General features: G+C 38.3%; 1 protein-coding gene across 4 annotated transcripts in view; it reads left to right on the top strand.

Annotated features, from left to right (window-relative positions):
* Positions 1 to 22311, top strand: part of stag1a (STAG1 cohesin complex component a) — a 159294-nt gene extending 136983 nt beyond the window's left edge. For 2 of the 4 annotated variants that reach the window (XM_030126650.1, XM_030126649.1), the window contains exons 21-32: positions 3222 to 3314; positions 7757 to 7931; positions 8027 to 8166; positions 11741 to 11842; positions 11978 to 12126; positions 14787 to 14915; positions 15008 to 15210; positions 15301 to 15469; positions 16905 to 17021; positions 18421 to 18535; positions 18661 to 18741; positions 20780 to 20803. In XM_030126650.1, coding sequence (XP_029982510.1) covers positions 3222 to 3314; positions 7757 to 7931; positions 8027 to 8166; positions 11741 to 11842; positions 11978 to 12126; positions 14787 to 14915; positions 15008 to 15210; positions 15301 to 15469; positions 16905 to 17021; positions 18421 to 18535; positions 18661 to 18741; positions 20780 to 20803 — 1497 coding nt within the window. Of the gene's footprint in view, positions 1 to 3221; positions 3315 to 7756; positions 7932 to 8026; positions 8167 to 11740; positions 11843 to 11977; positions 12127 to 14786; positions 14916 to 15007; positions 15211 to 15300; positions 15470 to 16904; positions 17022 to 18420; positions 18536 to 18660; positions 18742 to 20779 lie in introns of all 4 variants that reach the window. The other 2 variants (XM_030126651.1, XM_030126648.1) reach the window with 2 other exon arrangements.
* Positions 22312 to 22776: the final 465 nt, after the last annotated feature.

Raw genomic sequence — 22776 nt, 5'->3', positions numbered from 1 at the left:
AAAATGACATCTGTTTTTCTCAATCAGGTCAGGTTTTTTTGCTAATTTGATTTTGAAAAATTTGATCTTCTCACAAAATATAATAATTAATACCAAAATAAGATTGGTAAGCACACTTTATGAAACTTGTGACTTGATTCCTGTTAGGTACAATGGTGTATTCACCGCAGATGTAGCAGAATACGTCAGGCTTATTTTTGCAAGATCTTCTAGTCGAAGCCATTTCATTCACCTGTAATATTAAAAAACCCATTAATCATAAATTAGCAAAAGTAAAATCTTCACAACTCGTTTATTGCAAGAAATATGAAAGAATTTTGTATCATATGATGTGAAAATGCCCATAAATGTAAGCAAAAATGTTAAAAAGCCAATATGTAGCATAGTTCAGAAAGTTGACCTGATTGAGCAAAAATAATGTGATTTTTGGATTCAGCACACCAAAATTATCAAAAAGGCAAAGTCCAGATGTGTTAAAAGAAGCTTTGATTGTGACTTTCATCCCTGCTGGTGTTACCTTGAAGCGGTTTGTGAAAAGCTCAAGCTTGGGGAACAGTTCTCGGTTTGTGTAAAGGTTCTGCAGAGCCTTCAGGCGCATCTCTCCTTGCTAGAAAAGGACAAGACAGCTTAGCACGCATTGTAAATAAAAGCAGTCTTGATGTATCAATATGATCAGATCCTCTCAGTTCAATCTAGCTGGTGAAGATGAAGCAGGTGCAGACAAAAAAAAAATAATCATGGAAATTTTTTTTTTGTCATTTATTTCATCAGCAGATATTCAGTAATCGTTAGGTGAACAAACATTTACACACCCATGCTTGAAAAGGAGCAGAATGAAGAAAATCTTATATTTTCTGCCCCCTAATAGCCTTAATGGTTAGCTATACACAACTAACTATAAAGTCATAGTATATAAAGCCAGACAAACCAAACAAAATGCATCCAAAGAAATTAAAAATGAATACAAAATAAAGTGCAAGACTACATATCCAGGAAGTACAAAGCAAACAAAACATAGACAAATGTATACCTGACGAAATGATGCAAAACAATTACAATACCAGACCAAGATAAGTACACTCACAGTCAATGAAAACTTTGAGACCATATTTTTCGACATAATTTTTATTTTGAAACCCTAAACTGGAATTTTTTCATATGAATCATTTGTTTAGGATATTGGCATACAGAGACAAAAATCTAAAGTTTCAAGAATAATTTCAAAACAAAAAACTTAACAGAAAATGGCACCTGCCGAACACAAAGTCACAACAGTCAATACCAGGTATGGTCTCCGTTTGCTTCAATGCAGGCGGCGATCCGTTGGTGCACGCTTTGGACTAGGCGTCAGATGGTGTCTTGCAGAATCCTATTCCACTCTTGCTGTAGTGCAGTGTTATGTAGTGTGTGTAGCTCAAATCGGCCTCCACCATACCCAGTGCCCGGAGACGACGTTCACGTGATAGACGTGGCATGATGCCGTTCACTGGACTAACAATGGTGGCCTTTTTTGGGTCTTTATATAGGCCTTCAAAACCAATCCTCAAATTGTGCAGATACCCACTGAGTATTGCTCAATGTGTATTTGGTCCACTTTTGCAAAGAGACCAACCCATGTGCAATGAACCGTGACAACATGACAACTCATCATTATCTACACTACCTGAGCACTAAGTTATCAATAAATCCACAATGAATAATTACAACCCCCCTACAAGTAGAAATATGCAAACATTTCTACCTCAAAGTTTCTATTGACTGTCAGTATATAGTGGCCTCTGTGTGCGCGCGTGTGTGTGTGTGTCTCAGAAATCACACAAAATCTGGAAAGAGCTGACTGCTGCAGTTTGGCATACTTATGTATTTTTGGTCAAGGGAGACAGTAGTGAAAACAACAAGTTGATAGGACCAATATTTTGAGAGATATTAGTAATTTTGGAATACAATAGCCTTACAACCACGTTGCTAGGGTCAGAATATTTCGGCGGTAACTACTGGACAAATGCGGTACATCATGCACAAATACACAATAGCATGAAAACTATCACATCTAGGGTCAACAACACTAGTCTACCTGTATAATTACTTAAGCCTCATTCTTAAAAATGTTGTATTTGTTCATATCCAATACCTTTTGATTTATTTATCATGTTTCCGTGTAGGTGTGGTTCTACTTCTAACCAAAATAGTAGCTTTTGTTTCGGCTATGCATCTTTACGTCAGTCCTGGAAACTGATAGTGGATTTTTAAAGGCAGATGTAATATGCTAAAATTTGCAGGACAAATCAGATCTGTCCAGCCCATAACACAATAACTGATTAGGTGAGTTAAAGTAATAAATATCTCAATAAATGAATCTGAATAACTGAACATTACATTTAATCTAACTAGAACTGAACATCAAATCTTAAAAAGTAGAAGGGAGTGAGGATTTGAATTTATGATTATATAATCATTATTACTGTTATATATTATTTTCCCACAAAGTCAGTATTTCCAGCTAATTATTAATCCCAATTAACCCCTCAGACACTTCTGGTGACAATTTGTAAAATCAGTTTATACGTCTGTGTTTGTTGGTTTGTTTACATAACATTTATGGTCAAATACATCACCAGTATTTGATCATAAACAAGTAACAAATATTATTATTGGCGTAGTTAGACATAGGGTTATTCAGTATCACAATAGCAGTTGGTATTAGATGTAAATGTAAATGTCACCACTCTAAATGCAGAGAGTTTGTGTCTGTCTACTGACTCCCTAGTATTAAAAAGGATTATTATTCATATCAGTCTGTGATATTTTTTAGTGCTTCATAAAACTAGCATTTATAACCTTTAATGAATGTACTTTCTGGTCATTTACTCTGCATAATGCACATTTTAGACTTTCAGGCACGTGATTTTAATCTGTATGTTTGGATACACAATCCTCTGGGCTGATCAGGTGACAAGAATAGAAAAAAGAAATAGTCATTTATCAGCTGTGCTCTTTCAGCTGCAGTCGTCCTGCAGTGACAGACCTGTATCGATCCTTCTGTCTCAATAAAAAAGCCATAACAGATTAAATCATTAAAGTTTGATCACTTAATTGCTGCAGTTATTCAGAGCATGCCGTTACGCCTGACAGAATATGCTGTTTAATATTGATTCCCTTTAAAGTGCTCATTATTTGCAGTGCATGGGTAACGATGCGGGTCTGGTGTTGTGTGCACACAGGACGACCTGGTGGCTCTCAGGAGAGTAGTCAAGTCTTTCCTGGCTGTGTGCCAGCAGTGCCTGTCCAACGTCAACACACCGGTCAAAGAACAGGTAACACACACACACACACACACCTGATCTCACCTGGGGACCGTATCATGAAGGTGTTTTCATCTCACTCAGTCCTGGGTTTCTGACTGGTTATGAGACAGATGACAAACAAATTTGGACAGGTCTAATTAACTGCATGTTTCTCACCAGACATGCAGTCAGACATGAGGAATTTAGGATGGCTAAAATGTGCTTAGAGGTCTTATTTATGTCTTTGTGCATAAGAAATCAATCTAAGTGAATCCCCAAAGGAACTGTGTGTTGGTAAATGCAAGTTCTGCAAATGTACAGGATTTCAGTTCTGTTCAACATGTTGATGCTCATATGAACTATGTTTTCAGCTCAAAAATGTCCAATTTCATCACAGTTAATGCTATATTTTCATGTCACAAATGGCCAAGTTATATTTTAATTGAATTTACCTGAAAAACAAATTCTATTCTTTTAGATTCCCCAATTTTTCTTACAAGATTCTATACTACATATCACGTTTTATTTTTACAGGTTCAATAAGGAGTATGGTGCTGATCCATCCTGCTTATGTTACGCCAATACATACATGAAGAATGGAACACGTCACTTTTTTAATCAACAGTTTTCTAATAATAAGCATTTTTATAAAGAAATAACAATTCTATATTGTTATTTACTCTTTAGTATGATGATAAACTATACAATAAATAATCCTGATCCTAGTTTTTGCACAGGGATCATTAGTGTAAACGCTGACATGGCTGCAGAGCATCAGTATGATGGGATCCACAACAACCATGTCACATCCGTCCACTGACACATTTTGTGTTTTTGTGTCAGCTGTTATTGTTTTAGATCCACAATACTAACATTTATGAATAAGAGCAGAATTAGCAATAGTAAGTCTATAAGTTTATTCCTAATAAAGTACTGGTACTGACCAGAGCATCATGGGTAATGTCACGTCCGTCCACCAGCAAAAGTTTTCACATACACGTGCTATTCCAAATCCAATATTTGTGAAAATAGAGCTTCCACTGTCAAATAATATCAGTAGTCTGTGCACAAATGGATTAGCATTATTTCAACACAGTTCTATGCATTTCTTACAGCTTTTTTTTTTTTTTGACAAAAATGGCCACTCATTTGACCCCCTAAGTAAATTTTAGCCAAAGAATATAATACAGGCTAAGAGCATCACAGCTGTAGCAGTAAAAGGCAGGAAGGAAACAGATGAGAAACTGTCCACTATGTGAATGCAGTTTAGTATTAGCGTCACTATCACATCATTCACCCTCTCATTGTCTGTGCATGTGTGTTCTGTGCACCAGTGGTCGGTGGGATTTCCAAGGAGAATTGATTGGTCCTTAGGTGGTGTATTGATCCAGTATCTTGAAGATAACTGACTTGGGCGTTTTGGTACATGGTTGTTTAATCTGCACTGTTTTCCGAGGGAGGTTTCACACCTGCAAGTTTAGTTTGGATTGTGATGCACAACACCAGGATCAACACAAAGTTGTACATTAGTTCCATCTTAAGTTGGATACAAATGCGTTGAAGACTGCAGTGCACGTGCTTTTTGTAGATGTCATTTGACTAGTTTGTTGTTTATATATAGATAAGGGTGTTAGAAAATATCGGTTCTGCAATATATCGGGATATTTCATTTCACAGTACTGTATCGATATTAAAAAGTACTGTATCAATATTTTTAGGTATTTATTCAAATGCAGATATTGTGGAGGTTCATTTTTGATTTTTGTTTTTCTTTTTTGTTTATATTTTATTTATAATTATTTAACACTCTTTTATTAAATAATGTTAGTTCCTTTGTTGGGATTGCACAAAAATAATGTTATGTTTGTTCTGAACTAATAGAATATGAACATTTGAACAGGATCTTGAACTGTAATGTCTGTAAAATATGATTTAAGTTTTAACAGGAACATTTTATGACATAATATTAGATCCTGTTCTGATCAAATAAAAATGTGTTTAGTATTTGTGCAGATTTCTGGTGTAATTCAATTCTTCCAGGATATAATCTTTTAAAAAAAGAAACAAAACCAAAAAAAATTTGCCTTTTTAGCAGTTTCAGGATATATCGTGGTATATTGTATCGTGATCCTAGTATTATGATTAGAATCGTATCACCAGATTCTTGCCAATACACAGCCCTATATATAGAGGTATTCTTATACGTTTTATGTTGTCATTGTTATTTCTGTATAGCTATATTTTTATATATCTTTTCTCTTTGATACTTTTTGTGGTTGTTGTTTCACCTAGTTCTGGAATACAGGACATGTTCTTCGTCATTTTGAGACGTCTTTCACATTTTTACTATTTTTTAGTGCCTATTCAAATAACCGTTTAGTCAAATTGAATCGAAAATAGTTGATCGATCATAAAAATAATTGATGCAGCTCTAGAAATAAGTTAACTAAACAAAATCTTAAATATTTTCGACAGTCTGTAATAAAATCCAAGACAAAGCACATCAACAAATCATTCATTATATCCCCAGGCCTTTAGATTACACCTTGGCTGGGCCGACTAACGGTGTGCCCAAATTAAATGTCCCCAAATTAGTGTCCCCAAATTAAAAAAGGCCAGAGCAGAGTGTAAACGAAAGTATTGACTCACTCGCCCCTGCTTTTTTCCTCCCGTAAAACACATCGGTTATAATATACAAGGCTTGTTCATAACGACAGAGAAAACATTGACAACAACACATATGTACCGAACAGGAAAGCACAAGTATTCATGCTTCCCGCAGAAGTCATATTTTGTGATAACGTTAGCACAAACACAGAATCCAAATGCAGAACTCCGACAACAAAAGTTAGTTCCAAAAGGTTTATTGTTCACACACAGGTGAAAAAATATAATGAGTGACAGAATCTTGAGGATAATGGTTGGGGATTTTCTCCTCAGATTCGTCCTCCGGATCGAGGGCAGCAGCCCGTCTCCCCGAGCGGTGTTAGGAGTCTTTTCCCCGACTGGGGAAAAGCAAAGGGAGGTCAGGGACGGAAACAGGTCATACACAGGCAGGCTAACAATCGAGCAACAGGACATAAGGACTAGGCAAACTCACGTACCGGTAGTCAGGGCGAGAAGGTCAAAACCAGATCAGATGAGGCAGACAAAAACCGACAGGGATCAGGCAGAAGACGAGAAACCGGGGAATCCAAAACAGGTCAAAAAACAGGCAAACAAACGAGGTCAAGTACGCTGGTCTGAACTACTGGAGTTACAAACTGGCGACTGACAAGGGGAAAAGACAGGGTTTAAATACACAAAAGGGAGGGAAGACAACTAGACACAGGTGAAGCAAATTAGGGCGGAGACAGGTAATCAGGACAGAGGTCAGGATGAGCGGGGAACAGGAAGTAAAGACGACAGACAAGACACATGAGGGAAAACTTAACAAAATAAAACAGGAAGTGACACACAAAACATAAAAGACAGACAAGACCAGACTATTGTCTGGCAGCAGGTATGACATATTTGCGCCGTTTGATTGGTCTAAATCACCCGTTTCGGCCAATGAGAGGTGATGAGAGCTTGGAGATTGACTCGTACGTTGTACGCCAAAGGTTTTCTCTCAACAACCATGCCTCGTGGGCGACCTATAAGTTCAGGCCGCTCACATAACAAACGCAGTGAAACATATGACATATGAATTATCTGCCTGCATGCAGTCCTGTGATTTTGGAATTAAAATCAGCTGGCCATATGCTGATCAATACTTCTGGAAATTAGACTTGTGGAATCCATGCCTTCATACTCTTGAATATATCTGAAATAGTCTGAGAAAACAGGAATTACTGCTGAAAAATCTAATCCCGCACCCACCCCCTCCGCCGATTCCAGCATCTGATGTGCCCAAATTAAGGTAATCTAAAGCCCTGATCCCCAAAAATCTTTGGACTTCTTCTCCCTAGATAACCAACATAAGGGACCCCTAGTGGAAGAACCCCATCAACTGGGGGTGCTTTAGTTGAAAATCTTTTTTTTTTTTTTTGGACATAAATCAAGCGGTAATAGGCCGATTGAGATCAAATTTGGTTCATATTGATTGTCTTACAAATGTCCGTTTCTGGCTTCCATCCAGAGTTTATATGAGGTCATTTTCATTCACTAGGTGGAGTTTTATGCCAAAAATTGGTTCTCTGACCATTATTCTGCCACTATCAGGTTGATGTAGCTCAAATTGAGTTCATATCAATTGTCTAACAATGATCGTGGATAGATTTATATATAGCAGAGGATTGGGGGAGGTTTTGGTGACATACTCTTGCTGTTGTTACCTGACAGTGTAAGCCTTGTTCATTCATTCATTTTCTAAACCCCTTGGTCTTTTCTTTTAAGAGAAATATTCATGCTGTTCTAACTTTCTGTAATTTAAGGTTGTAAATTCCAGATCTGCTGTGTAGTTCTGGCTAACATTAACTCTCTTGAACCAGGCGTTCATGCTCCTCTGTGACCTGCTGATGATCTTCAGTCATCAGCTGGTCTCTGGCGGCAGAGAGGGCCTCCAGCCACTGGTCTTCAACCCAGACAGCACTCTGCAGAACGAGCTGCTCAACTTCGTCCTAGACCACGTCTTCATCGACCAGGACGATGAGAGCCAGAGCATGGGTGAGAGAGGCCACAAAGAAAACACAACTGAACTGAAGAACTATTAAGTTGTAGACAGAGATAGTGACAGGTTCCATTTCATTGTCTGCGTGCAGAGGGAGATGAGGAGGATGAAGCCAATAAAATCGAAGCTCTCCATAAGAGGAGAAACCTGCTCGCAGCTTTCTGCAAACTCATCATCTATGACATCGTGGACATGCCCGCTGCTGCTGACATCTTCAAGCACTACATGAAGGTAGTGGCATCAGTCTTATCAGTGTACAGTACTGTGCAAAAGTCTTAGACCACCTCTAAGTTTTTTGTTTTTGCAGGGTTGACATGATTATACATATGTGTTTCTCATTCTCTTTTCTTCATATACAACAAGAAAAGACAGGAAATGTGTTCACAAACTTAAAAGATACACAAAAAGCTGAACTAAATGGTTTTATAGGTTAAAGTCACGATTTAGTGTGACCTCTGACTCCATTACAAGAAGTAGCACAAACAATTAGAAAGACTTGACGTGTTGAATAGAATAGAATACAATACAATACAATATTTATTGTCACTGTTGCAGGAACAATGAAAATCAGCTTTGTTTCTGTGCAAGGAGACTGTATAATATCACACAAAATTATGCTGAAAAGTATTGACAATATAGAACTCTGGTGTCAAACATGCGGCCCGGGGGCCAAATCCAGCCCGCCAAAGGGTCCAATCTGGCCCGTAGGATGAATTTGTGAAATGCAAAAATTACACTGAAGAAAGTAACAATCAAGGATGTCAACATGATTTAAATTCATATTCCACATACAGACCAGTTAAATCTCAAGTGGGTCAGACCATTAAAATACTATCATATTAAACATAAAAATAATGGAAACAGCAAAATGTGTCTTTGTTTTAGCATAAAAAAGTAAAATCACATGAAAATGTTTATATTAAAAAACTTTTTCTTTTTTTTTTAACAAAAATTGCGAATAACCCAAAATGTCTTAAGATAAGTAAATGCGATTTTACCAATATTCTGCCTGTTATTAAATGTTTTGTGCATTTGTAATTGTAATGTAAGTTGTAATGCACATGTGTAAAGGATAAACTAATAATCTGAGGCATAATATTGTTAAAATTCCTCTTGTTTTACTTAAGATGTTTCCAGTTGTTCGTGTTATTTAGATTTTTGTAGATGTACAGTAAGCATTATCATGATTTAATTTTAGTTTTTTCACTGTTATTATTTTACCGATCCGGCCCACTTGAAACCATATTGGGCTGAATGTGGAACTGAACTAAAATGAGTTTGACACCCCTGATATAGAAGAAATCACAAAGAAATACTAAAATACACGAAAAGCTAACCATACTACAGAGGAAAGAAATATATACAACATATAAGGATATATAGGGGCTGTATAGGATATGTGCAGTATATAAATGCAGTAAATCTCATATTGTCTGAACAAAAGGGTTAAAGACATGTTAACAAGAAATTAGGATCTGAAGATTGGAATTCCTATCTGTCCTAGGAGAATTTACAATCCTACTAGGACAGATTGTAATTCTATTTGGAAGTGGGATCTGAAGATTGGAATTTTGGAATTTCAGTCTGTCCTACGATTTCGCCATCACCATTCCAGCTGAATTATTTTCATATCTTAGATACAGTATATGGCCCTTAGGTCAATACACATTGTAACCAGGATGCCAGCTGTCCTATCTGGTCCAACCTTATTCAATGGCCGTGTGTAACTGTCATTGGTATGTAAATGAGACACATTTGTATTCAGAAATCGGTAGAATTTGAAAAACGTACCTGTAAACAACCCGTTGCCATGGCAACATACAATTTTATTATTATCTAATTGTTGCCAAGCCATTCAGAAAATGTACGATGTTACAGTTGGCATTGGCGTTTTGCTGCCCCCTGGTCTAGATGGTAGGGTTAAAAGTAAAACAAACAACAATATTCTTACAAACCATGATTTTATTCAGAATTTACACAGACTTTGAATCTAATATTCTATAGCTAAGCTTCAAAGACTTTTTCTAAGACTTAAATGTGCTGCATACTACTCACTAGTTAAGTGACAATAACCTTAGTCTATAGTACTAACTTCAAAATTTCAAACAAGTAATACTATAGAGGTTTTGTCAGTTATTTTTCTAATACTTAAATGTGCTACATACTACTCAATAGTGACACTAACGTTAGTCTACAGCTAACTTCAAAATTTCAAACAAGTAATACGACAAAGGTTTTTCCTTACACTGATATAGATACGAAAGATATGAAAATAATTCAGCTGGAATAGTGATGGCGAAATTGTATGCTTACCTATGCTGAAATTGACTGGAATTTTGGCTGTGAAATGATTCAGTCTATTTTCCATACATTTTGATATAATCTGACATTCTCCTAATAGAATTCGAGATTGTCCTGACAGAATTCTTATATTTTTTGCCGTATTTTTCCAATCTTCAGATCCCACTTCCAAATAGAATTACAATCTGTCCTAGTAGGATTGCAAATTCTCCTAGGACAGATTGGAATTCCAATCTTCAGATCCTAATGTCTTGTAGGATTTCAGTTTGTCCTAGGGCAAACTAAAATTTCAATCTGTCCTAGTAGGATTACAAATCCTGCTAGGACAGATAGTTTTTAGTTTGTCCTAGGACAAACTACAATTACTATCTGTCCTAGTAGGATTAGGAATCCTACTGGATTTCAATCTCTACTGTGACATATATATCAGATTGGATCTAAATGCAGCGACTGAGAAATGCATATGTGTGGACATTAGAACTGAAACCAACAAACCTTACGTTACCCTTTGACTTCCTGTTGATTATGTATTTGTTTGGTAAAGTTGATAAACACTGTTGGTATGTTGTGGTGGTTGATCTTCCAGTAAAGTGAAGCTAAAGTGATAAAGACACTTTAGGGCAGGGCTGTCAAACTCATTTTGGTTCTGGGGCCATATTTAGCCCAATTTGATCTCAAGTGGGCCAGACCAGTAAAATAATGACTTAATAACCTTTAAATAATGACAAATCCAAGGTTTTCATTTTGTTTTAGTACAAAAAAAAACTGAATTAAATTATGAAAATATTTACATTTTACAAAAAAGATGTGAATAACCTGAAAAAAACAGAAACTTCATTTGAAAAATTAGTGCAATTTTAACAATATTCTGCCTGGACTTATTATTTATACATGTACATTTACACACAGTGTTACATCAACATTTGGTAACAGGCAGAATATTGTTAAATTTTGGAGTTTGGAACTAAAATTTGAACAATTTCTACAATATTCCATCTCTTATTATTAACACAACTCCAGATCACAGTGGATCCATAAATGCACAAAACATTTAGTAACACGCAGAATATTGTTAAAATTGCACATTTCGGGTTGTTCATATTTGTTTTAATTTATGTATTTATTTGCATTTTATTGTGAAAGAATAGTTTTGTAAATATTAATATTTTCACAGTATAATCTTATTTTTTTCACTTAAATTTTTTCCACATAATTTTTCACAAAGAAAATTTGTCGTCATTATTTATGGGTTATTGTGTTGTTATTTTTACCGTAGATCACATTGGTCTGTATGTGGAACCTGAACCTAACTGATTTGGACAACCTGGACTGTTCAGGTTCATTTTTGCACTTTCATCCCGCGGGCCAGATTGGATCGTTTGGCGGGCCAGATTTGGCCCCCGGGCCGCATGTTTGACACCTGTGCTTTAGGGGAATATCGTCAGGGAACTGGTCAGTAGATTGTTTTCCTGACATTATTTTGACTGTTGTGCTTCTGCTTTAGTATTACAATGACTACGGTGACATCATCAAGGAGACTCTGAGTAAAACCAGACAGACGGACAAGATTCTGTGTGCCAAGACACTCATCCTCAGTCTGCAACAGGTGAGACCCCAACAAAGACCCTTCATACAGACGGACATACACAACCACCTGCTTTATAATATTATTAGTTTTATGAGTTAAGAGTTCTCCTGGAGTCACAGTCGATAAAAAACATGTGATCTGTACACGTTGTAGTTGTTCAATGAGCTGCTGCAGGATCAGGGTCCTAACCTGGACCGAACGTCGTCCCACGTCAGCGGCATCAAAGAGCTGGCACGACGCTTCGCCCTCACCTTCGGCCTCGATCAGATCAAGACCAGAGAGGCCGTGGCCACGCTGCACAAGTAAGTTTATTCTTTATGCCACTTATTTATTCTTACTCTGTTTTTCCCTCTTTTTTTAAACAGTTGTATGGTATTTAATAGGCCTGTAACGGTACACGTACCGAACCGTTTTGGTACGCACCTGTTCGGTTCGGTACACAGGTGTACCGAAACAGCACAGTATGTTGAGAAAAAGAAAAAGGAATGAAAGACGTTGTTCGATGCAGAACTTTAAATCCGCGCAAGTTCCACACGGACATGTGGAACTAGCGCACAACGACCCAAAATATGAAGTAGCAGCTGATATAAGGTTAAAAAAAACAACAAATATGATGTGAACCTGAAAGGAAGAGACTGAAGACCCTCCACCATCAGTACAGTCCAGTTTGGGATCAGTTCAGGTCCCGGTGAAAGACAACAACGAGGAAAGAGAAGATAAGACCAACGCTGTTTGGCCTCTAGGAACTACGGTAGTTCTAAAACACACTAGCTCTGTCTGTCTGTCTGTCTGTCTCTCTGTCTTACACACACGCTGTATAACATGTAAAGTATGTAAAGTTTCACTTTCGTTTCACGCCAGCGTTAGTTACGTTAGTTATGGACCGCATCCCCCCTCGGCGCCGATAACCCCCCCCCCACCCCACCCCGTGTTTCTGACGAAGCACATCCTGCACACACAGACACAAATACACAAAGTGTCCTAAACCGTTTGTTCACTATCCTAAAATAAATAATTTGGTTAATTTTGTTGTCAATGTAGCTCTTCAGTTTGTTAAAAGAGAATATGAGTTTGTCCTCTTGTTAATGTTGCACTTCATGTGGAATTTTTTTATTTTTATGCAGAATGTGAACTGACAGAACTGTGATTAGATTTTTGTTGTTTGTTCAAAACTACCTTTCAGGGAAAAGTGCAATACTAATGTTTAAAATACATTTGGTAATATTTATTTTATTTTCCATTTGATTTATAGCAGCAGAATTATATTATTCCTGTTTTTCTATATTCTATTGTCTCCACAAATTTTGGAAAAATGTTCAAAAATTCATAAATGCATTAAAGACATTTTGAAGGGTTTTCTTTCTTCCCCTACCGAACCGAAAAAAAACAAACCGTGGTTTTCAAAACCGAAAACGTACCGAACCGAAAATTTTGTGTACCGTTACAGGTCTAATATTTAACAAGGTGAAAGAGAAACGGTATGTCAGTTCTCTGTTTGTTCAGTACATCTAGTGAATGGACAAAAAAAAGTCTTTCAGTCTTTAACCATTCACTTCAACGATTCTGCCCGTCTTTATGCACTTGGGTTTTTGTATTTTTTTGCTGCTGTAAATACTACAATTTCGCCATTGGGAAATTTTTCTTATCTTATCTAAATCAAGTAGATTCAGAATAAAAAAATAAATCTTAGGGGTTGCGTCACAGAGACTCCTAGTTTCTTTCAGATTTTGAAAAATCTGTTGAAAAATCTTTTTTTTTTTGGACATTATTAAAGAAACAGTCTGCCAATCAAGCTCAAACTTGGTTCATATTGATTGTCCAACAAATATCTATTATCTTTTCTGACATTATTCAGGCCAGATATCCTTCGTGTGAACGTGATAACCAACACCAACATAGGTGACCCCTAGGGGAAGTACCCTATTGATTTGGGGTGTTCCATGAATATTATCACTTCTCAAAATGGGGGCGCTTCTGTTGAAAAATCTGTTGTTTTTTTACATTAATAGATATAGTAGGCCAATCGAGCACAAATTTGGTTCATATCGATCAACCAAAATGAAGCCGGTATCTTTTGTACATTGTGTTGTTTAACCCTTTTGTGCATCATGGTTACTATAGTGGACAACTATTCTACAGCTGTTCTCTTGTATATTCTATTTTATATGTATATTATATTTTTATATTTTGTTATTCCAGTTCCATAGCAGCCAACACAGTGGACACTTAGGCATCATCCCAAACACTGACATTCAGACCATTACTGTAACTTTACTGTTCTAGATAAACCTGATCTGCACTAACATGTTTGAGTTTAAACAACGGTTAATTGTTAGACTGCAAGAAACAGATTTGGGGTTTTTTTAGACAAAAAGTTTTTGTTTTTTTTGCACATTATCTCCATGAAGTGAGTAATAGCTAGTATTAGAACATGTTAAAATGTGGGAAAATATTAGATTAGCAGCATTAAACATGTTTTTATTTCATTGTTTTCATATAATTTTCTGATATGGCGTGTTAAATACATGTTTCTTTGCTTCAAGAATATAATGCATTGTGTAGGTGAGTGGACATTTTTTTAAATCCATGAAAAAACAACTCAATTGTATTGTTTTTTTCATGCCTAAGAAGGAATAAAAACACAAAAAAAAAACAAATAAAAAACGAAAACTCAACTAAGGTTCTCATAATTAATGCATGAAAGGGTTCATTTGCTTCATTATATAGCAGAGGACTGGGGGAATTTTGGGGATATACCCTTGCTGTCGGCCCCCCACAGCGTAAGCCTCTTAAAAAAAAAAAATCCACGACATGATCTGGAAAAAGCTCCATGAGTTGACATGGAATTTGCCCATACCATATTCTAATCTAGTTCTAATATGTTGGAGACAGTATGTCTGCTGGGTCTAAGATCGTTAAGGTGGACATAGAAGGACGTTGACATGTTTTCCTCTTGTTTCAGGGATGGAATAGAGTTTGCTTTTAAGTACCAGAATCCTCGAGGACCAGAGTTTCCTCCTATTAACCTGGCGTTCCTGGAGGTCCTGAGTGAATTCTCCTCCAAACTAATCCGCCAAGACAAAAAGACGGTGTAAGTGCTGCCTTTCATGGTTTTCGTTCATTAAAAACACACACATTATCCTTCAACAAATGTAATGTGATGCTAAAATGATTTCTCTGCAGCCACTCGTACCTGGAGAAGTTCATGTCGGAGTCCATGTCGGAGCGCCGCGAGGACGTGTGGCTGCCGCTGATCTCCTACAGGAACAGTCTGCTGACGGGCGGAGACGAGGACCACATGTCCGTCACGTCAGGATCCAGCAGCAAAACTGGCTCGGTGCGTAGCAAGAAGGGACGACCGCCGCTACACAAGAAACGCATCGAAGGTGAGCGCAAACACAAACACAACAGATGGATGTTGTTCTGTGTTGGTCTTTTTGGCTGATTTCTGACCTCCTCTCCACGCTTACTTCCAGAAGAGAGCAGTGTGGAGGGGTCGTGGATGATGCGTAACGACACGCTGCCAACACCGGGGGCGCTGCAGACCCCTCAGCTCACCTCCACAGTCCTCAGAGAGAACAGACCAGCAGAACACATGCCAGACCCCGACTCAGAGCCCGGATCAGAAAACGACTTTGTACACAAGTGAGTATGACCAGGCTTCCCATGAGCACCAAAAACCTGGAAAAGTTTTGCATGTTTAGGGATGCAAACTTCTTATGTTTTTTTTTTTAAATTCAAATGTTTATTCAGAAGTCATACAAGATATTATACATGACATCAATCACACCAAGTACACCGTTCTCTTTTTTTTTGTTTTAAAGAAGAAAAAACAAAAAGGCACCAACAGTGATCACTAAAAGGAGGAAAAAGAGAGAGGGGAAAAAAAAGGGCAGTATAAGCAAATCAAATAAGCATGCAAAAAATGGACAGTAAAAATTAGGCCTGTAACGGTACACGTACCGAACCAAACCGTTTCCGTACACACCTGTTCGGTTCGATACACAGCTGTACCGAAACGGCACAGAATGTTGAGAAAAAGAAAAAGGAACGAAAGGCGTCGTTCGATGCGGAACTTTAAATCCGCGCAAGTTCCACACGGACATGTGGAACTAGCGTACAATGACTCGAAATATAAAATAGCTGCTTCCATAAAGTTAAAAAAAAACAAACAACAAATATGATGTCAACCTGAAGGGAAGAGACTGAAGACCCTCCACCATCAGTCCAGTCCTGTTTGGGATCAGTACGGGTTCAGGTGAAAGACAACGAGGAAAGAGACGCTGATAAGATGGACGTTGTTTGGCCCCTAGGAACTACGGTAGTTCTAAAACACTGACACTAGCTCTCTCTCTCTCACACACACACACACACACACACACACACACACACACACACACACACACACTGTATAATAGAGAAATAGAACCCGGGAGTTGGAAGTTGTAAAGGAGTTGAAAGGATGTAAAGTTTCACTTTCGTCTCACGCCAGCGTTAGTTATTGCGTTAGTTATGGACCGAACCCCCACGTATAACCCCCCCGCCTCCAACAAAAAAAAAAAATAAAAGAAATCCCCCCTCTGTGTTTTTGACAAATCGCACCCTGCACACACAAACACGTACACAAAGTGGCCTAAACAATTTATCTGTCCTAAAATAAATAATTAGGTTAATTTATTTGTCAAAGTTGCTCTTCAGTTTGTTAAACAGAATACCAGTTTGCTCTCTTGTTAATGTTGCACTTCATGTGGAATTTTTTTTTTTTTTGTTATTTTAAAGCAGAACGTGAACTGACAGAAATATGATTAGATTTTGGTTGTTTGTTCAAAACTCCCTTTCAGGGAAACTCCCTTTCATTTGACCCCCTAAGTAAATTTTAGCCGATTAATAAACAGTACGAGGTTGAAAAACCTGTTGAATTTTCATACAATAATTAATTCATTGAAATTCTATCCTCAGACCTTCCGAAGTCACAGACAGTTTAGAAATGTTGGTTTGTGGGTATCCTGCGTCTCTGTCCTCCTCTGCATTCTGTGTTTTGTAAGAGCGAGCGTCCAGTGCTGATGTGTGTGCTCCTCAGTCCTCAGATGCAGATGTCGTGGCTCGGTCAGCAGAAGATGGAGGAGGTGAACAGGAAGGATCGGACGGGGATGAACTACATCAAGTCACGCAGCAATCAGGGCGTGCGGCAGACTGTGTAAGTGGACTGTGTGGGGTTTTATGAATGAAACGCTCATCCAGGGTTTCTGTCACTCCTTAAATATTACATTTAGTCACAGTTTTACATGTGTTTTTGGAAAAATGTGTATTGATTCACACTGTAAGAAAACTACAAAACAAAACCAATAAGTACAGACCATAGAAGAAAAATAGTTCCATCTAGAAAATGTTAACATTACTTTTCATCTCATATGGGTGAGTTCATGTTGCTGTGGCTTGTGCAGGAAAATGCTTGAATTAGAAGCATTTGGAACAAGTGTTCAGAGAACGCAAACCTCCGCCAAGCACCCCGAACGCTGTGCATGTGTGGATCGACTATTTCTTTTTAAATTCAACAGTTTCCAGGTTGTTCCATACAGCAGAAAAAGTTGCCGCTTGGTACCAGTCATGTGTATGTCCAATTATATTCAATTCCAATCAATATGTGTTGAGTTCTAATGAAAAATGTGTCGTAAACAGGATTTTTAATGTTAAATGTAAATGTCCACAGAGTCCACATTCCACAGTGGATGTGGACGATTTTGTGCCAGATACAAGATACTGTTCTAAGCTACGAGTGGATCAAATTGGAGGAGAATCGGAGTCGTTTTGAATTTTTGATGAATTTTGGAAAATTGCTTAATGATGACAGATAGAAAAAGTGTAGATGTTGTGACCTTGCTGTGACCTTGAACTTTGGCCTACTTGGCTCAAAATTGAATGGGTTGGTCCCAGGGCCTAGGCCTATCTGTGGGGAAGATTTGGGAAAGATGGGTGGAAGAGTTTTCCTGTAAAGTTGCTAAAAAACAAACAAACCCACAAACAAACAAAAGCAAAAACCTCCGCCAAGACAGATCTGCCCCCCCCCACCCCAAATCACCACCAAAATTTAATCATTTCTTCCTTCCTTGATGTTGGTTGCCATTGTAAACGGAAGTCACATGTCCTAATTTCACCAAATTTGGCAAGTGGAAAGAACTTCTCCTAGGTCATCTGAGGTCAACAAAAATGGTGCCATATGAAAGCTTATATACGAGTTCCTATAATGTCCATAATGTGGCTATCTGGTGTCATTTTCAAGTTAATAGTTAGCATTTGAATGTAAGAGAAAACGAATTGTGACCCCCCCACAAATATCATTTCTTCCTTGTGCCAGTATCAACATTTCCTGAAAATTTCATGAAAATCCATCCATAACTTTTTGAGTTATCTTGCTAACAAACAAACAAACACACACGCACACAAAACAAAACAAAGTGATCACAAAACCTCCTGGAGGAGGAAATAAAGACAGGAGGTTTGTGGAATCAGAAGAACAGAAAGCCACCAAACTGTGACCCTCCGTAACCCCATCACCTGTCCATAAACGGATCCCTTTTGCCCCCTTCACTGTTCAGGCGTGGGCTGATGGAGGATGACGCGGAGCCCATCTTCGAGGACGTGATGATGTCCTCGCGGGGTCAACTGGAGGACATGAACGAAGAGTTTGAAGACACTATGGTCATCGACCTGGTGAGTGAACGCCTCTTCTTCATTAGAACTGTTCACTTTTTCCTATTAGATCCAACTTGTTTGTTCCTTTTTGTGTGTGTTTTTTTTTTTTTTTTATGTAATGTCCTTTTGACCTTTTCCTTCAGCCTCCATCAAGGAACAGACGTGAAAGAGCAGAATTAAGACCAGACTTCTTTGACTCTGCAGCAATGATTGAGGATGAGTCAGTAAGTATCAGGTTTTCTTTAAGCCCATTTGGACCAGGGGCTCGTTTCTGGGTTAACTAGCGAACACAACTTTAGCGCACCCTTTAACGCAGGGGTGTCACACTCATTTTAGTTCAGGGGCCAGATTCACCCCAGTATGATCTGCAGTGGGCCGGACCAGTAAAATACAAACAATGAAAAAAGTAAAATTACGTTATGATCAGGTTTACATCTACAACATTTCCTCAAAAATCTGAAGAACATGAACTTGAAATGTCTTAAGAAAAACAAACGCAATTTTAACAATATTCTGCCTCGGTTTATCAATGTATCATTTACACATGTGCATTACAACTTACATTACAATTACAAATACACAAAACATAAAGTAACAGGTATAATAATTGGTAAAATTGCATTTGCGTCATGTAAGACATTTCAGGATGTTCATATTCAGGTTATTCACATTTTTTGTAAAAGGATAGTTTGTTAATATAAACATTTTCATGTAATTTTACTTTTTTACAACAAAACAAAGATAAAATCTGCAGTTGTCCTTATTTAAAGGTTATTATGATAATATTTTACTGGTCTGATCCAACTGACATCTTATTAGTCTGTATGTGGAACCTGAATTAAAATGATTTTTACACCATTGATTAATACCTTCAGTGTAATTTTTGCATTTCACAAATTCATCCTACGGGCCAGACTGGACCCTTTAGCGGGCTGGATTTGGCCCCCGGACCACATGTTTGACACCTGTGACCTTGGCCTATCTGTGGGGAAGATTTGGGAAAGATGGTTGGAATAGTTTTCCCGTAAAGCTGCTAACAAACAAACAAACAAACAAACACACAAAGCAAAGTAATCACAATACCTCCTGGCAGAGGTAATAAAATGTGATTTTAAAGTTCATTTAAGCCACGCTTCTGTCGGTCTGCCCCAGGACAGCTGTGACTACAAACGTAGTTTACCACCACCAGAGGGAGGATGTGAGAGCGAATGAATAATGGATCCTCTGTACGCGCTTTCAGTATGCGTTCATAGAAAAGCGCTACATAAATCTAATCTATTATTATTATTATTGTTGTTATTATTATTATTATTATTATTAATAATTTCAAAAAATATATTCCTTATTTCAAAGCGCTGCAGACAGGAAATGAGAACAATAGAAGCCACACCCCTTTGTGTGCCTTGGTATTGTCTGATGCCCGCCCGCCAACATCACTTGCCTTACGCTCATTGGCTGACAATGAGACTTCTCCCAATTTATCTGATTTAAACAGACCCATCACCCGTGGAAAATTAGGTCTAAAATTTAGCCAGTGCGTGTGTGTACAGGGTGTCCCATAAGTCTCCATACATAGGAAAAATAAACGTTTCTTGACATAAACCATTTTTATTTATATAATATGCTCTGTATGACTGCCATTTTGTCGGGAACACATTTCAATGCGTGTCCTCCACTGCTGAACTATAAAGAAGAAATATAAAGAAATACATGTTGGAACCATATATGTATGGAATGTATTATGTCTCCTATGTATGGAGACTTATGGGACACCCTGTAGTGTGAATCCCGCTCTGATTATCTCTAATTTCGTGCAAGTGAATATTTTTCTATGATCGTGTCTGCGTCGAAGCGCGGGAGCAACGTCAAACGCAAGGGTAATATTGCATCGTTTTTTGGCTTCATTTCTCAAAATTTTCCCCTCAAAATGCAGGAAACAGTTTCAGAGAGTTACAAATTTCAAAATTTTCCGGGGAAGGATGCCCCTGCACCCCCCTACAAAACTCACACCATGTACGATGCCCCTACGCTGTGAACAAATCCTAGTGAGAACCCTGCAATAAAAACTTCCCGTTCAGCTCCTCGGCTGTTCTCAGTCATTACTGGAATGACGAGGCTGCGTCCGTGTCCATAGATCTGCATCCCAGACGGAACCACTCCCTCCCTCTCGTCCTGGATCAGCGCCGTCTGCTAATGTGCACTTCTCAGTAAACGTGAACGTTTTGCAGTCGTTTTCTGACCACCTCTTCTTCTCTGTTCCAGGGATTCAGCATGCCCATGTTCTGATCTGGGACGACAGGAACATACAGACATCAGGATCCAAATCAGGACTGAACAGAAGGGGAGGGGTTTGGGGGAGCTCGACCCAGACACCTGCCAATCAAACTGTTACAAAGAAGAAAAAACTTTGTGGAAATACTTTTTTCTTTCTGTAAGACGTGATGGAAGTACGCTTGTCAAGTGGATCTACGGACGGATCCGACGTCGGCTGGTTCTCACCTGGAAACGTGAAGGTCCGCCGTGCCCCGTCAGGCGGACCGGACCGGACCCTCCAGATCCTTCCTGTTTCAGAGCTGCGTTGTGCTCCTGCTCTTCCTTCTCAGCCTGTTGGTTTAGCTCTTGTTAGCGGTAGCTCTGACGGCGCTCCGGCTCAGTAACCCCCGCCGCCGGCCCACGAGTACCGGCGGTTTTTAAGGCTCCTTGTTAACACACATGTACAGTCGTTCGGTTTTTCGCTCCCTCTCGGTCGCACAGAGCGTTGTCAGTCTCTGTACAGCCCCCCAGTCTTTTGGTGTTGCACTTCTTCGATCCGTCTGGTCCAACATAGAGAGGATCAATACTAAATGTTCTATATCTTTGCTCTTATTCCCACCTATCCCCCCCTCCCCTCCCCTCCCCTCCCCTCCCCCCCTCCTCCTCTCTCTGTTCGCCATCTCTGAGTCCTTGTATGTGGTGGTGCTGGTGTGTGATGTGTGTGTCGTGTTGGTGGTGGTGGTGGTGATGGTGGAGCGGTCACACATGCACACAGAGCTGTGGACAACAGCCCCACCCTCGGAGATCTCAGAAGAGTTCTGCACACCCCCTCCAATAACGGTTTTTTGAAGTAAAAAAAGTTTTAAAAAAAAAAAGACAATAAACATATTTTGAAATCTGTAGCTTTAGTACTAAAGTTTTAAATCAAGTGTGTTTTTGTTTTTGTCTGATGTTTGTACAGGTTTTTTCTTGAATATGTATCTCGTTCGTTGCCAAACTGTGGCCTACATACTTATATTCCAGCCCTTCCCCGTTCCTGTATCTCATATTTAACGGTTACCAGGTTCAGATTGTTGCTGTGAGACACCAGCTTCTTAAGCGCTGTATGGTCTGATTGTAATCGTTTCACAGATTAAGAATCATTTCACAGAGTCTGTCGGGTTCAGTCGCCCACTGTGGGTTTTGCTCATTTCACACTTTAAAAAAAAAAAAAAAAAAAAAAAGCCTTTTTACACCTGCAAACAGTGTTAATCGATCCAAGATGTTCATATCCAGTGCAGTGATGGATCTAAATGGCTTCGTTGTCTGATGGATTTGTTTGAATGTGTTCATATCATTAGTCATTGTTTAATCCTGGGTCGTTCCCATCAGGCTGCGTGGCGCTCCCCCTGTAAATACCAGAGACAATTGGATCTTTTCTGCAGTGCAGTTGACATCAGTTGCCCTAAAATGCTCTAAAAGCCTGTTTTTTTTTTTGTTTTTTTTTCTGTGAACCTAAATTCTTTTTCAAAAAAATTTAAATAAAATCTGTAATCAATTTATGGAGCAGTGTCTGTGTGTTTGTTGTGCAGTTTTTGGGGTTTTTTTTACTCTTTAATAAATGTGTTAAATACAACTCGACATTTTGTCACAATAAAATCGGTTTTCATCAGATGTAATCCAGATCATCTCAAATTTGGGGGGAGACACACACACACGCAAATCTGATACTTAAAAAAAAAAAAAACATATTCCAAGTGTAAAAGGTGTGAAATTTCTTCAGAGAATTGCATAACATAATAATGGATTGGATTTCTATAGTGTTTAAGGCACCCAAAGGGCTTTACATTATTGATCCATAACACTGGTCAGCAACAAATTTATTAAGTTTTTTGAGCTGATTTAGGATCATTTTGGTGTGCTGAATCCAAAAATCACATTAATTTTGCTCAATCAGGTCAACTTTATGAACTATGCTACATATTGGCTTTTTAACATTTTTGCTTACATTTATGGGCATTTTCACA

This window comes from Sphaeramia orbicularis, chromosome 22 (genome assembly GCF_902148855.1).
Source record: "Sphaeramia orbicularis chromosome 22, fSphaOr1.1, whole genome shotgun sequence".
Classification (NCBI taxonomy): Eukaryota; Metazoa; Chordata; class Actinopteri; order Kurtiformes; family Apogonidae; genus Sphaeramia; species Sphaeramia orbicularis.
Note: the sequence above shows the minus strand (reverse complement) of the source record. Positions and strands in the feature narration are given on the sequence as shown.